Below are 15,679 nucleotides of genomic sequence, written 5' to 3'. Positions count from 1 at the left end.
TACATTTGTGTCCAAAATTATAACAAAAAAATTTTAGTGACGCATAGTTTTTAGTGTCTGAACTGACTTCTTCCATTTTGAAAATGTAATAATGTTACAGGCCAGTTGTTGCCAGTACATCATTGTTATTTATATTCCATTTTGACCGCTGTACCTCCCTTGGTCTTGTATGACATGCCTGTAAAATCTCTTAAGCAGTTCCATTTCCTTTATACGCTCCAGTCTCTACCTTGACCATGAAATGACATATTAGGAAAGGTTGTGGGTTTTTTGCATTTTCTATGAGAGTCTGCTACTGCAGGGTAAGTTGACTTTTTATTCTTTCCTTGTGTCATTACAGTTCTATTTTTAAGTTATCCCTTCATAAACAAACATTGTACATTGTAATTGCTGGATATACTGTTGCATGAAACAACATAACAACTGAACTAGTAGGCATATAAACACAATTTAAATAACTGCTAAGCTTTCAGACAATGTACTGCATCCTTGCTAACAAAAGCACACAAAAGGAGATACATTGTCTTGATGCAGGAACACTGCAGTGAATTCTGAGATGACACTGCTGAAAGCTTAGCATTTCTCAAAAGTATGTTGACTGCTGAAAGCCCAGTTGACTTAAGATAGTATGTGCTTTTCCTAGCATTGTTGGATGCAAATAACATACTAATTGATATGAATGTGTTGCAGGAGATCAGGTAATGGCTGTTGATGGTCGAAGTCTGATAAGTATGAAGTATGAGGAAGCTTTGCATATTCTCCTGACAGCTAGCAGTGTGGTAGAACTTCTGTTATCACAGCCACTGAGCAAATCAAAGGAGAGAAATTCTGACGAGCCTAACAGCATTGCACCTCCCACCACAATCCAGTTTAACGATACCCTGTCCCAGAGTGTAAATGAAGATGTGAAACGGACTGTGATTTCTTGTGAAGCAGATGTGCATATGAGTGAATGGAAATACAATGTTGGAGTGCATTCATCTGATATTAAAAACAACCCATGCTGTGATGATAAATTATCTGTGCAAGAAGATACTGTCACTTACAAGCCAGTGCATTTTCAGCCATTTATTTCTGAACCTGCTATGACTATTAAATTAAAATCACCATCTATGGATAATGAAAACAGTGATGCATATCCCATTTGGTGTGTTGCACAACCCAAGAGTACCAGCGAAGAAAGGTGGAGTCAAGTTTAATGTGAAGAAATTGGTAAATTGGTAAGCCATAATTCTGTCTCTGATCTTTCTATCTCTTTCCTTTTTATTTAATATAAAGCCCTATTGACATGTATGAAGTCTCATATATAAGCTAATGTCTCAAGTGAGTCATGGCTGGTTGTTTGTGTGATTTATTTACTGTGTGTGTGATTTTTAGCATTGAAAGTAAACTGTTAGTGTGAGAGTTGGCACCTAGACACACATGAAAATAAAAACCTATGAGAGAATGACCATGAGTGTCATTTGTGAGATTGTAGATAGCAGCTTTTCCTTTGAATACAGTTAGCAGTATGTATGAAACACATTGGGAAAGTGAAAGTTAGTGGAACACCCTCATTCAGGAGTCAGTTTTTAAGTTAGATGACCACTAAGTAGACTGTTGGAATCTGAAAGTATGTGGTATGAAGCCACATCAATCTTTAACTTATCTATGCTATCTAAATGCTCAAAAATAGCAAGAAAACAATTATTTTATACTTTACTTTGAAATAAATGTTTGTGGGTGCATTGAGCTCTTATTCATTTATGTTTATTTTGTAGTTTTGTGTTTATTTGTCAGTCTACCTTTTTTGGGAGTGTATTGTTTATTACAAAATTTTGACCAAGTATTAGAGTTTTCATTGATTGTCAGTTATTGAAAAGCTCTCAGATTTTAGTTTTGTTCTCCCATTCCTGTTTAAAAATCTATAAAACAGTCTCTTTTCATTACATCTCTAATTTAAGAGACATCACACTCAACATCATAATTCACATATACAAGTAAATAAGTTGTACATTAGCGGGTCTTGTATTTTCTTTTAATTGGGTTTTTATCAGTGTGCTCTTGTGTATGAGTCAAGCAGTAAGAGGATTATGAATGTGGGGTACCCCTCTGAAGTCCACTGGAACAAGGGGAGAGCGTAGGACTTCCTCCCACCACGACTACCAACCCAATGAGAAGTGAAACCCTACAGTTACGTTCTTGCTCTCAGTCTAGTTGTGACTGTTGACTGTGCGGTACTTCATGAATCCGTCAAGTGTCCGTTTTCGACATCGCTGCTCGCACATGTTGTGTTTGTCAGTGTTTCTTTTTCCTGCTGGTTGATTTACCCAATGGAATCCGGAACTGGTGAGACATTTTATATTCCATTCTATTATTTCTTGCATGTATATGTTTCCTTCAGGAATGTGTATTTACTGTCTCATCCTTGTAACTAAACGATATTTATTTTGTCTCAATAAACTTTCATTGAGTAATATCAAAATTGTGGGTCAGTATATCCCTACTTCCATTTCTATTGCTTTTTTATTTATTTATTTATTTTAAGAAGAAAAAGGTTATTAAAAATGAACCTACACATTATACTTGTAGATTTTATTATTAACTCAGAAATATGTTTCCAAACACATTTTAACAAATTTTATAAGCATATAATGTCACAATTATGAATAAGAACACTTTAGCTATATGATAAATCTTTTTTCTGATCCAGCTAGTTTCATGACATTAGAGCCATGTCTTCATGGATACAGCTGTATGTAAACAAGTAAAAATGAATAAAGATCCTGTTTTGGTTAAAATGTAATTGTACTATACATGAAGTTATATAGAAAAAATACATTTATAATTTATTCCAAACAATAAGCAGTAGATGACCCAACACTTTTTGTCCCATTGTGATGTAACTGTTTGAATGTCAAGAAGTCAGTAGTCCAACTTAAAATAAAGCAGAAGTGAGGGAACACCATCATGAAACAGAAAAAGTGGAAGAAGTATAAATGGATGTCAAAGATAGCACAAATGATACGTGTAGGTGGTGAAAGCTATGTTCACACAGGCAAGGTAAATAAATCTTGAAACAGATCTTGTATAATTGTATAGTAAGTCAAGTTTAGATAAATTGGTACAATGAGAATAGACCATCATCTAAATAACAGGACAGGAGAACAGAAAACATAAAATCTTATGTAGAAATGCTGAGGCTCATCATCGCGACAACATGAGGTCCACAGTGACTGACCACCTAGACAAGTTGAGCTGAAGGTTAAACAGTTTTATCACAATGGGACAAAGAATGTTGGTTCATCTACTGCTCATCGTTTTGGATAAACATTTTTCCTACATGGCTTCATGTATAGTACAATTACATTTTAACTGAAACAGGATCTTTATTCATTTTCGTTCTTGTTTACATGCAGCTGTATCCATGGAGATGTGATGACAGCTGAAGTGGACTTATTTACTCATTGTGATGCTGTTCTGTAACTGTGGATGCCCACAATATAAAATTTGCTATAACCTCAGTTTTAAATTTGTTCTGATTGACACTAATGAGAGGTGGTCAGCAGGCCTTATAATCAAAGATTCAGTTAATACGTAGCAATAAAAGTAGATTTTATAAACTTTGTAAGATATTTAATTCATATTTCTAATCACATAAATAAAAATAAATTTTCTTCTGTTGGCATTTTGTATTTGGGTGTCTTTTATTAAACTACACAGAAAAGCTTTCGTAAGTGTTATTTTGATCCTTTACATTAGCTTTGAGGATTTTTCCTTTAAGCATTTAAAAAGGTAGTTTATCGCAAATATTACCACACCACTGCCGCAGTTTCAGATGTTTGAGTTATTTGGACACAATATCTCAATATACAGTATATTGTGTTGGCATCATACTGCTGACATATGCAAGCTGCATCATATTTATACAAGTGTGTTGACACAGTGGCAGCTATGAATGCAGGAAACACTGAGCATAATTTCTGAAGCAAATATCTCATAAAACTTATTTCCTAAATTTTATTTTCCAGCAATCGGAAATCAATAGCATAATATTGGCCTGGTGCAAGTAGGACTTGCACTATTTATGCACTGAGCGTTCTGTACAAATATAAGTACGTGGACAGTTCATCCATTCCAGTAATTATTGCTTGCTATTGACATTGGTACTGGCAAGATACTGGTGCCAGGGATTCCAAGACCTCCAAGGATATATTAATTTCAAGTTTGACATTGGATGACAAGTGAGAAAAGAAATACACTCCTGGAAATGGAAAAAAGAACACATTGACACTGGTGTGTCAGACCCACCATACTTGCTCCGGACACTGCGAGAGGGCTGTACAAGCAATGATCACACGCACGGCACAGCGGACACACCAGGAACCGCGGTGTTGGCCGTCGAATGGCGCTAGCTGCGCAGCATTTGTGCACTGCCGCCGTCAGTGTCAGCCAGTTTGCCGTGGCATACGGAGCTCCATCGCAGTCTTTAACACTGGTAGCATGCCGCGACAGCGTGGACGTGAACCGTATGTGCAGTTGACGGACTTTGAGCGAGGGCGTATAGTGGGCATGCGGGAGGCCGGGTGGACGTACCGCCGAATTGCTCAACACGTGGGGCGTGAGGTCTCCACAGTACATCGATGTTGTCGCCAGTGGTCGGCGGAAGGTGCACGTGCCTGTCGACCTGGGACCGGACCGCAGCGACGCACGGATGCACGCCAAGACCGTAGGATCCTACGCAGTGCCGTAGGGGACCGCACCGCCACTTCCCAGCAAATTAGGGACACTGTTGCTGCTGGGGTATCGGCGAGGACCATTCGCAACCGTCTCCATGAAGCTGGGCTACGGTCCCGCACACCGTTAGGCCGTCTTCCGCTCACGCCCCAACATCGTGCAGCCCGCCTCCAGTGGTGTCGCGACAGGCGTGAATGGAGGGACGAATGGAGACGTGTCGTCTTCAGCGATGAGAGTCGCTTCTGCCTTGGTGCCAATGATGGTCATATGCATGTTTGGCGCCGTGCAGGTGAGCGCCACAATCAGGACTGCATACGACCGAGGCACACAGGGCCAACACCCGGCATCATGGTGTGGGGAACGATCTCCTACACTGGCCGTACACCACTGGTGATCGTCGAGGGGACACTGAATAGTGCACGGTACATCCAAACTGTCATCGAACCCATCGTTCTACCATTCCTAGACCGGCAAGGGAACTTGCTGTTCCAACAGGACAATGCACGTCCGCATGTATCCCGTGCCACCCAACGTGCTCTAGAAGGTGTAAGTCAACTACCCTGGCCAGCACGATCTCCAGATCTGTCCCCCATTGAGCATGTTTGGGACTGGATGAAGTGTCGTCTCACGCGGTCTGCACGTCCAGCACGAACACTGGTCCAACTGAGGCGCCAGGTGGAAATGGCATGGCAAGCCGTTCCACAGGACTACATCCAGCATCTCTACGATCGTCTCCATGGGAGAATAGCAGCCTGCATTGCTGCGAAAGGTGGATATACACTGTACTAGTGCCGACATTGTGCATGCTCTGTTGCCTGTGTCTATGTGCCTGTGGTTCTGTCAGTGTGATCATGTGATGTATCTGACCCCAGGAATGTGTCAATAAAGTTTCCCCTTCCTGGGACAATGAATTCACGGTGTTCTTATTTCAATTTCCAGGAGTGTATTTTTTTGTATGATATGATTACAAATTAACAAGTTTCTGATTTTTTTCCTTTACTTCAACTCCTTACATCTTACCAAAATCCGTGATTCTAGACCAATGAGAAGTACTCTATATATTCTGATGAGCGAGTTTTCGAGTATTGAAATATGTGAGATAAATGGCCGTATCTTTCAGTTGAATTGGCTTAAAAGCTTATATTTATTACATCACAAAAGGACTGCAGACCTTAGTAAGTGACATAAATTTCAATGTGAAATGTCAACCCGTTCCTGAGAAAAAGTGGTCTTAACATATGGACAGACAGACAATCTGATAAAAAATAATTTAAAAAAATTATTTTTGTGTGATATAATTACAGATTAACAATTTTCTGGTTTTTTCCTTTTGCTGTACTGTATGGCCTTCCTTCCTACAGGTTTTGATGAGTGAGTTTTTGAGTATCAAAATATGTGACACTAATGGCTGTTGTCTTTGACCGTGGACCTCAGTATGTGACATCAATTTCAACTTGATGTGTATACACATTCCTGAGAAAAAGTGATCTTAACAGATGGATGGTCTGGTAAAAGACGACAAAAATGTATTTTCATGTGTTACAATTGCAAATTAACACTTTTCAGATTTTTTCCTTTGGTTGTACTGTCAAACATTGCTTCTTGCGAAATTCCATGATTATACATTGACAGGATGTATCCTATAGGTTTTGATGACCAAGTTTTTGAGTATCAAAATCTGTGACATAGATGGCTGTGACTTAGAAGCTTCCAATGTTTACACCACCAAGGGAGTGTAGACCTTCATATGTGACAGAAATACCAGTGTTTTATGTCTACCTATTCCTGAAAAAAATTGTTTTTAACAATGGACAGACAGACAGATGGACAACAATGTGATCCAGAAGGGTTCTATTTTTACTGATTGAGGTCCAGAACACTAAAAAGAACCCATTTTTTCATACCTCTGTTGTAAATTTCAACTTTGCAGTTATTTGAAAATTACTATTAAGTTATAATACAACATGAACTAAAAATATTTATTTTTTGGTCATGTGTATCACCCATTAAACTAACAATTTAAAAGTATAAGAAAAATATCGTATACTCACAAGAAAGCAGCAGCACTGACAGAAAGGTATTCTATAGGTGTTCTTCCTTTACTAAAACTAGTTTGTTCTTGACTTGCCTTCCGCGTGAGTTTTGATACTGTTACATATACACCTGGAGGGAAAAGATTCCTCTTGCTCCCTCAGGGCCCACCATTGATCTTTGTGAAGGCAAACACTCATTGGGACATGCTACAAGACCATGATGGCTCAGTATTTGAATGATGTGTGGTTGTTGACCAGTATCAGTAGTGCAAAAAGGTTATACACCATATTGTCTGTGAGCATATTTTGACAATCAGTCTGGTGCTATAGTTCTGTGTAGTGGTTGATGAAGAGAAAAAAAAATAAGAAAAGGAGATAAGAGATATAATAATCATGTAGAATGTCAAACTCTATTGCCAGATTTAATGGAAGATGACTGCTTCTGGGAGTTCCCATTACAGGATGCACATGGAAAGATTGACATAGGATGAGACTATCATTGTTCCTGTAGCCATCCCTGATTTATTCGTAGTCTGATGATTATATGTGAACACATTGTAAGTGAGGACAAAGTTGGGTGGTGTAGCAATTTCTAAAAGACTTCTCAGTTGCTCAAAGCAGAGTGCCCATGCGTATGTTAAATGTTGGCATAGGAAGAGGTTAATCAGTTCCCAGTTGGGGGACAAGGGTGTGGAATAGTTCAGAAATGTTCAAATGTGTGTGAAATCTTATGGGACTTAACTGCTAAGGTCATCAGTCCCTAAGCTTACACACTACTTAACCTAAATTAACCTAAGGACAAACACACACACCCATGCCCGAGGGAGGACTCGAACCTCTGCCGGGACCAGCCACACAGTCCATGGCTGCAGCGCCTTAGACCGTTCGGCTAATCCCGCTCGGCGGTGTGGAATAGCTTTGCGGCCCTTCAGGAGTTTGTTAGGATCTCTTTAAGTAGTAGGGTAGGACCTGGGTGACAGATATGTTGCTCTTCTAGAACTGAGATGAATTTGGTTGTGGCCTTTAAGCCTGCCACATTGAGTAAGCCAAGCTAGTTACTTTTGTGTATTTTTAATATTAGGAAATAATTGTTGCATCTCAGTCTGGCTGGAGGGAATTGGACTTGAGAACTGACCCAGTCAGACTCCCACATATTCCTTTCGCAATGCACGGTTAATGCTGTACCTTCCTACTAACATGTAAAATATTTCACTTAGTGAGTTCTTGAGAAGCACAGCCTGCCTTTGGCAGTGTGTAATGTTCCTCAGCTAAGATAAGCTGTAAAAAAAATGAGCTGCACTACAAGTGTCAACAGGGTGCATGTATGTAAGAGTTTTAACTGTATTATACTGCTGAAGTTAGTTAATTTTTCCAGATCTGGCCATAACTACTAAATGAAGAAAAGCTTTTGCAATAAACTATCTGTTCTGTATTGTCACTTTGTATACACACATTTGCTGCCAAGTCTCTCTAAGCACACTGTTCCAGAAATGAAAGAACAAAAATAAGCACAGTTTTTACTAATCCTTTCACACTTACATCCATAGTAGCCAGTTTAATAACTCAGACCTGACACAGAAAGAACCTCACTTTTCATGAACTTTTAAACAGTTTTTAAAAACATGGTGTTTACTAGTTTTGAATGGTCACTGAAATGCTATGTAGAGCATTACCTTTGGACTTCGAAAGTTTGCAGTTATGGCTCATAGCATGCACGTGGAATTAATGATCTGAAGGAAAGTCTCCAAAGAATCACTGTTACTTGTTTTTACGAAAATGCTTAGACTTATAGTTACAGGAGTTGTTCGTTGGCTCCTCCCAACTCAAGAAAGAAATTTGAATGCAAAGTGCGTGCAAGACTTCTTCTATGATTGACAGTACAACATAGTAACCAATCAGATTCATAATTTAATTCAAATAATCACATACTCTCCTTCTTTGTACCAATCCACATTCCAAAATGTGCATGAAAGACTTCTATGATTGACAGTACAACATAGTAACCAATCAGATTGATATTTCAATTCAAATAATCACATACTCCCCTTCTTTTTACCAATCCACATTCCAAAATGTGCATGAAAGACTTCTTCCATGATTGACAGTACAACATAGTAACCAATCAGATTGATATTTCAATTCAAATAATCACATACTCTCCTTCTTTGCACCAATCCACATTCAAAAATCAAGTTAGATGAAATTACATAAGAAAAAATCACCAATAAGCAAATAAAACATATTAATCCAGTATTCCATGCTAATTGTAAAATTTGACTCACATCAAGGCTGTACAGTCAGATTCCCACATTAACTCACACTTATTTGCAAATTCAATGTTTACTACCTCACATGCATGCTGCTTTCATACCCACATTCACTCAGATAGCGCACCAGACCAAAATAAAAATATCAGACACTATGAAAAAGTAATTTTTTAAGCTGACATCATTACATAATGTATGCTGACAAACAAAATATTGTTTAACTATTTTGTTGACTACATACTGAGTTTATCATCTGATATGCTTAAAAATCACTTAAGTGTCTGAATGTTGAATGTAACAGGAAGTTGCAAGTTTTAGATTTTTAGGTAATTTTAAACATTTCTGAAATTACTTCATATGCTAAACTGAAATCTGTAAAACAGTTCACTATTGTTATTTTGAAAGACTTTACAGTATTTTATGTTGATTGGTATATGGAAAATGGCTTTATTAATTCCCAAGTTGGTGTGTAATTTAGATGATCTGCAAACTGCACGTGTGAGACTAGGCTTGCAACAGCAAGTGAGTGCAGAATGATGGATGGCATTCTCCCTAATTTGGAAATGTGTTCAACAGGGCTCAAAGCCACTGAGGCAAATCTTACAGCTTCCTAACCATTGAAAAGTGCCAGTGGCACTCAGTAGGGTGAGTCGTGGTAGTGGCGGGCAGTTGGGCCCCTGGAGATTCACTGATGACCTAGAAGCAATAGTTTATTAGCTTCAGTTACACGTTACATGCTTAGCAATGTGAGGCAGACATGCCACTCTCCGGTGACCTAGGCCAGTGTAGGGTCACAAGTGGCAGCTACTGGCTTGGTGAGAAGGAACATTATCAGCATCCCGTGATGCTAACCTCAGGCAAAGCAATGTCCAATGGCCTGACAGTGGGCCATGGCCTTGATATCAGGTGTGCTCTGTATTGTGCTGTGATGGCATTCTGCAGTGGTGGTTGCCTGTTCTTAGGCAGCTCAGGCCTGGTGATGTCCACCGCAAAGGTGGAGGAAGACAGATGAGCTTGGGGCATGAGCCACTGTTCCCCTTGCAGGAGTCAGACATTGGTAGATGCGAGCAGCAGGTCAGCAGTACTGTGGCACCAAGTCCCACAAGGAGACTCAGTGCAGGAGGCGGCTAGCCCAACCCGGTCTCAAATCCATGGCTGCAGCTGGCAATGCCCAGTTGTCTCATCATCTGGCATGGCCGTGGTGGTGGTGGTGGTGGTGGTGGTGGTGCTGCTGCTGCTGCTGTTGCTGGACTGTGAATGCCCTTGTTTCAAAATCCACTTCTATTTATATGGCTGTGTGCACACTTGTTGTACTAAAACCCCGCACCCACCTGTGTAGCTCATAAAAAAGAGTCTTGTCCTCATGTGGCGACACTGTCCTGCCTGCTCCTTAGGCTATTCCCACTGTGCTGTGCAGTTTTCTGCTTACTACGGCTAGCCCGACTCGCAATCCTTTTGTGCACACGTTGCTATGACCCATATGATGCCACACTATGTTTACTTCCCAGGAGCAGCTTGACGCAATGCCACGGTGTGGCTTCTTACAGGTTATTACTAATTCTACTAAAACTAGGTAGTGACTAGTGACAATATACCTCTCTCTCTCTCTCTCTCTCTCTCTCTCCCTCTCTCTCCCTCTCTCTCCCTCTCTCTCCCTCTCTCTCCCCACCCTCCTACCCCAACCCCACCCCCACAAGCTCTGCACATTTGCTATATTAACATCTTACAGCTACCTCCTATCTTCTTCAAGCCACAAATTTACTCTACATATTTTGCTATTGGCATCTGGTCCACTGGAGCCTGGATTACCGACATATCAGATTTGTGTGTAGCTCATAATCACAGATAAACAAAAACTGTGCAGAGCAAAATCAGAGTCACCATGGCGCTAGGAACTGTGCCACTCAAGGTCACAGCTACTTGTTGTTCACCATCTCGATACTGTTCCACATGCTGCATTAACTGCTCCTCAGTGATTTGCCCCTCATGTGCAGCTATCATGTGACATAGTGAGTGCACTAGACTTGGTTCCTAGGTATTGCTAAAAAAGATAAGGTTGCTTAGGCAACATCTCTCAGGGCTCATCTGGAAAATACAGCTGTGGCTGTGCTATATTTAACAGAGTAGCTCCCGTTACTGTAGCTAGTAAATGAAAAGTTGGCAGGTCTCTTGGATCTTGCTTAGGATCAGTTCTCCACTGTAATCACTTTCCACCCATGACCCTATAAGTCTGGCTTCCATGAACTTCCCTTGCTCAAAGAAACTTGCAACCACTGCCGTGTTGTCGTACACTGAATACACCCAATGTAGGCCTGCTCACTGGAAGTACGATTTAGGTTCCATCACCTCCTTTCAGCATGTCTTGCCCCTGAATAAAGCTTTGCACAAGTACTTCTGGATATCACGTGTAGGATGTGTAGTAACCATCCTGCTCTGACATTGCTGCAACCCTCCCACAGTCATTGCCACGTGCCAATCCTGATCTTCCGCAGTTAGTAACACACCATCCCATGTAATTTGTATACACTTTCTCATTGTTTCTAGCCTCACTGGATAGGTGTGCACCATGTAACACTTGAATAAGGAAAAGATAGATTCCAACACTGAGTTTCCTAGTTTAACCCTTGAATAATGTATGCTTGTTTGCCACCAGTACACACAACCTGAAGGCAGGGATTTTCATCATCTTCCCTCCCATCAGGAGCCTGCTGTCTCCAACAAGCATCCTTCATGCAACACTAACAACACATATTGACTACTTCCTTGAGCTTAATGGATACGGTGTATGAGTTATATGGAACTGCCCCCCCCCCCCCCCACCCCTTGACGTTCATTCTTCCAGTCTTTCTCTCTTGCTTTATTCATTGATTCCATTAATATTTCCCATGGGATTGCTTCTGGTGCACATTTGAATAGTCATAGATGCCCAACACATACTGTTGTTGATCTCACTTGCAACCGTAGCTTCAATCTAACAGGTGACATGGCATCAGTCTCTTGGTACAGGCCCTGGTACCATGTCAAAAACTTCTTTGTCTTTCCATTTGCAGTATGTGGACTTGTCAACATTACAAACTGGCCCATCTTGTACTGAAGTGAAACCCCTTATATTTCACTGCCTCTTCTTGCCTTTCCAGTTTTTTGGTGTTTGCTTGCCGAACCTTCTTCCAAACCTCTCTTACCCTTCTCACAAATTCCCAGACTGACTTTCCACTTTTGCATTCCCTTTTCCTTAATAATATCGATTGGTGAAAGCATTTTCTTACTGCACACCACCTTGAATGGCAACAGCTCTGTACCATTGTGCATTTTTGAATTATACGCACTCACCAAAAAAGATAAATATGTGTCCCAATCTATGATGGGTGTTCATGTATTAACTAAGCACCCTCCTAATCATCTGATGAACTTGCTCCTTTCTTCTGTTTGACTAAGGATGAAGTGGACTGGTCCTTAATTTCTTCACCTTCAACAACCAACACAATTTCTTAATCAGGTGTGACATTAAGATTTTTTATTTGTCAGTTATTATTGTTTCTGGCACTCTAAACTAAAATATCCATCTATTCACTAATGCTTGTGAGACTGTGAGTACCTGCTGGTCCAACATCAGCATCAACTCGGTATAACAAGAGAAACTATCTATGGCGGTTCCACCACAGATGTGAAGGAAGACTACCATGCATGGGACACAATCTGCTGCCACCTGGCAGGAATCAGAGAGCTGGTACAGCGGCACTGTGATGTCATGCCTTGCAAGCAGATTCAGTGCAGGAAGCCACTGGACTGACCTGGATGCAAACCGTGGCTGCAGCTGATGATGTCCAGTCGTCTCGTCTCGCATGGCCCTGGGACAGTGGTGGTGCTGCTGAACTCCAAATGCCTTATCTGAAAATCTGCCACTATTTATATGACCTCAGTGCACATTTGTTACACTGAAAACCAGTCATGCAACTCATAAAAAGAGTCTTACTCTGGTGTTGTGACACTTTCTGCCTGCTCTGGCTATTACCGCTGCATATTGCAGTTTTCTGCTGAGTACGGCTAGCCCATCTTGCAATTCTTATTCGTACATGTTGCTATAACTTATACGATGCCACACTATATTTATTGCTGAGATGTTACCTAATGGATATTCTGTTGAGTAGTATCTTTTCTAACCAACATACCATATGAGCAAACCAATTCTGACTTTACCTGATGTAGCTCGTGCCATGAGTAATTGGGCTATTTATGGATCTGTTTAAGAAAGAATAGCTCGATGATGTCATGAGGCACATGTTTGTTTTCATACCCAGCAACTAACTCACTTCAAAAACTAACTTCTAATAGTGATTATGCAGTCAGATAGTATGCACATTGGCAACAATTGTGATTAATAAAAATAAACAGAAATATTAAATGAAGGCTAAATGACTAATTAATAAAAATGGTTCTATTCTAACAGCTGTAGCTGGTGTAAAAACACCAGAGCTTTCTGTTGAATAAAGTATATTCAAAAAAGTAGATCACAAGTAAATGGAAAGTGGTCCTATGATAACCAATTATATTCCACACAGAAAATAACCTTATCAAATGCAGTAAAGTTGCATTCAGTGCAGTAAGAGAATGGTAACAGAATCTCCAAGCTAAACAGTCATCCATAACATGAAAATAGCCCATTTTGTGATCACAATACACAAAAATATTTGCCTGCTCAAAATAACTCAGAGTTCATCTTGACGATCTGTGCATTAACACATGAGAGATAATGAGTAGAAACTCATACTCTGTCTGGTCTCAGTTCTGTAATGCATGCATAGAAGCTAAATTTCTCTACTCGAGCACATTCAGACCTTGCAGAAGTTAGTCTGTTTCAAAGTTAAATTACACTGCCCAGAATCTGTCACCAACATGACAAAACAACACACATTACCACAGATAGATCTACCTTCTTTGAGGTCAAATGTAAAAGTGTCACAATAGCTCCCTTGAGTGCACCACTCAAAAAGTGTCTGTCTTGCCTCCAGCAGTGTTCCTTGGTTGAAGGTCATGCACTAAACTAATATATCAAGACAATATTTAAGTAAAGAAATTTATAAACATTTGAGCACATTCAGTTCATTTACAATACATATAAAACAAAAGTTTGTCCATAAACCAATAAGCTCGCATTATTGTGCAAGTGCATTCACATTAAATGGTAACACATGTCATTAAATATTGTTTAACAATTTTGTTTGTCTGCTTGATAGAAGTGTCTTTTAGCATTCTTTTCAATAGTGGTGTCAGCTAATACAATTGACTGACCACTTTTAAATTACTATGCTTTTTATTACCCATTGTAAGCAACAGTTAAATAAGGTTACTGGCAAAAGTAGTAACTTATTTCTTAAATAACAACACATGTATGACATGATATATACAGCATCATCACCCTCTGTGGTTCTTAAATTGTTATAGCAACTTTTAAGTGTTAGATAAATGGTGTGGAACCCCGACATAATAAAATTCACACGTAAAAATTCTTTTGAATTTACTGTGTACCATACTAAGATGAAATCTGGATCCACCTCTTGAATTTGGGAGTGTATAAGAGAGATCAATGGTAAGAAAAGCCATGGGTTTATGTTGTATTATATTTTGTGTTTGTCTGTGACAAGTTTTGCTATTTATTTTTACAGTCTAATAATGGAAAGTCTAGGTTGGAACATCAACAATATTAGAAAAGGACAGATTAGTAATCACTGTAAAGGTGATGTGTTGAGTTGCAGACAGGCACAATGAAAAGACTGTTGTATGTAAGCTTTTGGCCAAAGCCTCCTTCAGAAAAGAGAAATGCCCAGACAGTCACACAAGCAAGCACACCCCCCTCTCTCTCTCTCTCTCTCTCTCTCTCTCTCTCTCTCTCTCTCTCACACACACACACACACACACACACACACACACACACACACACACACACACACACACACATGACAAATAGCTCCGGCTGCTCCCACTAGACTGCAATAGAAATGCATTGAACAGGAGCAACAATATGGAGTGTCACGAGTGTGGGGGAGGGATAGCAGGGTGTGGGTGAGGGAAGAGAAATTGGTGTCACCTGGCAGACATGTAGAGACTAGAGGAGGCAGGAGAGTGCTGACAGGCACTCAGATGATGTGGGGGAGGAAGAGGAAAGGGAAAAACGAGGAGTGGAATGGAGAGGAGCAGAGAAGGGGAAAATGCCGATGGATGTGCTGGCAGTGAACACTGCATAATGAGGGTGAAAAGAGATGAATTGTGAGTAAGTGACCACCTTTTTAACTAATTGTGGTACAGTCTGCCTTTTTACAGATACCTTGCTGCCTTATGGTCGGAATATGCTATGATCTTATGCCTTATTATGTAATTCTTGACTTATTAAAAGCCAGTGTGTGGCAGTCAATTCTTTCTCTGTTACTGCTTACCTCCTCTAATGTTTTAGCAAAATTCTACTGGCAAATGAAATGGTGTAATGTTTTATTTCACCCTTCTCTACTCTTAATTGAAATAGGTGGGCTCCAAACCCATAATCACTGAGGTCACAGCATGAACAAAAGGGCAATGCAAAGTTAAGTCTGGACAAGGAATTACATGAGGCTTCTTTTCAATTTGCTCACTTTGTCTACTTGTAGCTCTCTGACTTTCTTGCCAACTACT

The 15,679-nt window shown here is 40.1% G+C and overlaps 1 protein-coding gene across 1 annotated transcript in view; it reads left to right on the top strand.

Annotated features, from left to right (window-relative positions):
• Positions 1–15,679, top strand: part of LOC126255514 (tyrosine-protein phosphatase non-receptor type 13-like) — a 245,893-nt gene that overhangs the window by 203,044 nt on the left and 27,170 nt on the right. Inside the window, exon 14 of the mRNA XM_049955401.1 lies at positions 691–1,220. Coding sequence (XP_049811358.1) covers positions 691–1,199 — 509 coding nt within the window. The 3' untranslated portion in view covers positions 1,200–1,220. The remainder of the gene's footprint in view (positions 1–690; positions 1,221–15,679) is intronic.

The sequence above is a fragment of the Schistocerca nitens genome, chromosome 1, assembly GCF_023898315.1.
Source record: "Schistocerca nitens isolate TAMUIC-IGC-003100 chromosome 1, iqSchNite1.1, whole genome shotgun sequence".
NCBI classification, from domain to species: domain Eukaryota; kingdom Metazoa; phylum Arthropoda; class Insecta; order Orthoptera; family Acrididae; genus Schistocerca; species Schistocerca nitens.
This window is presented reverse-complemented; position numbering and strand designations above follow the sequence as displayed.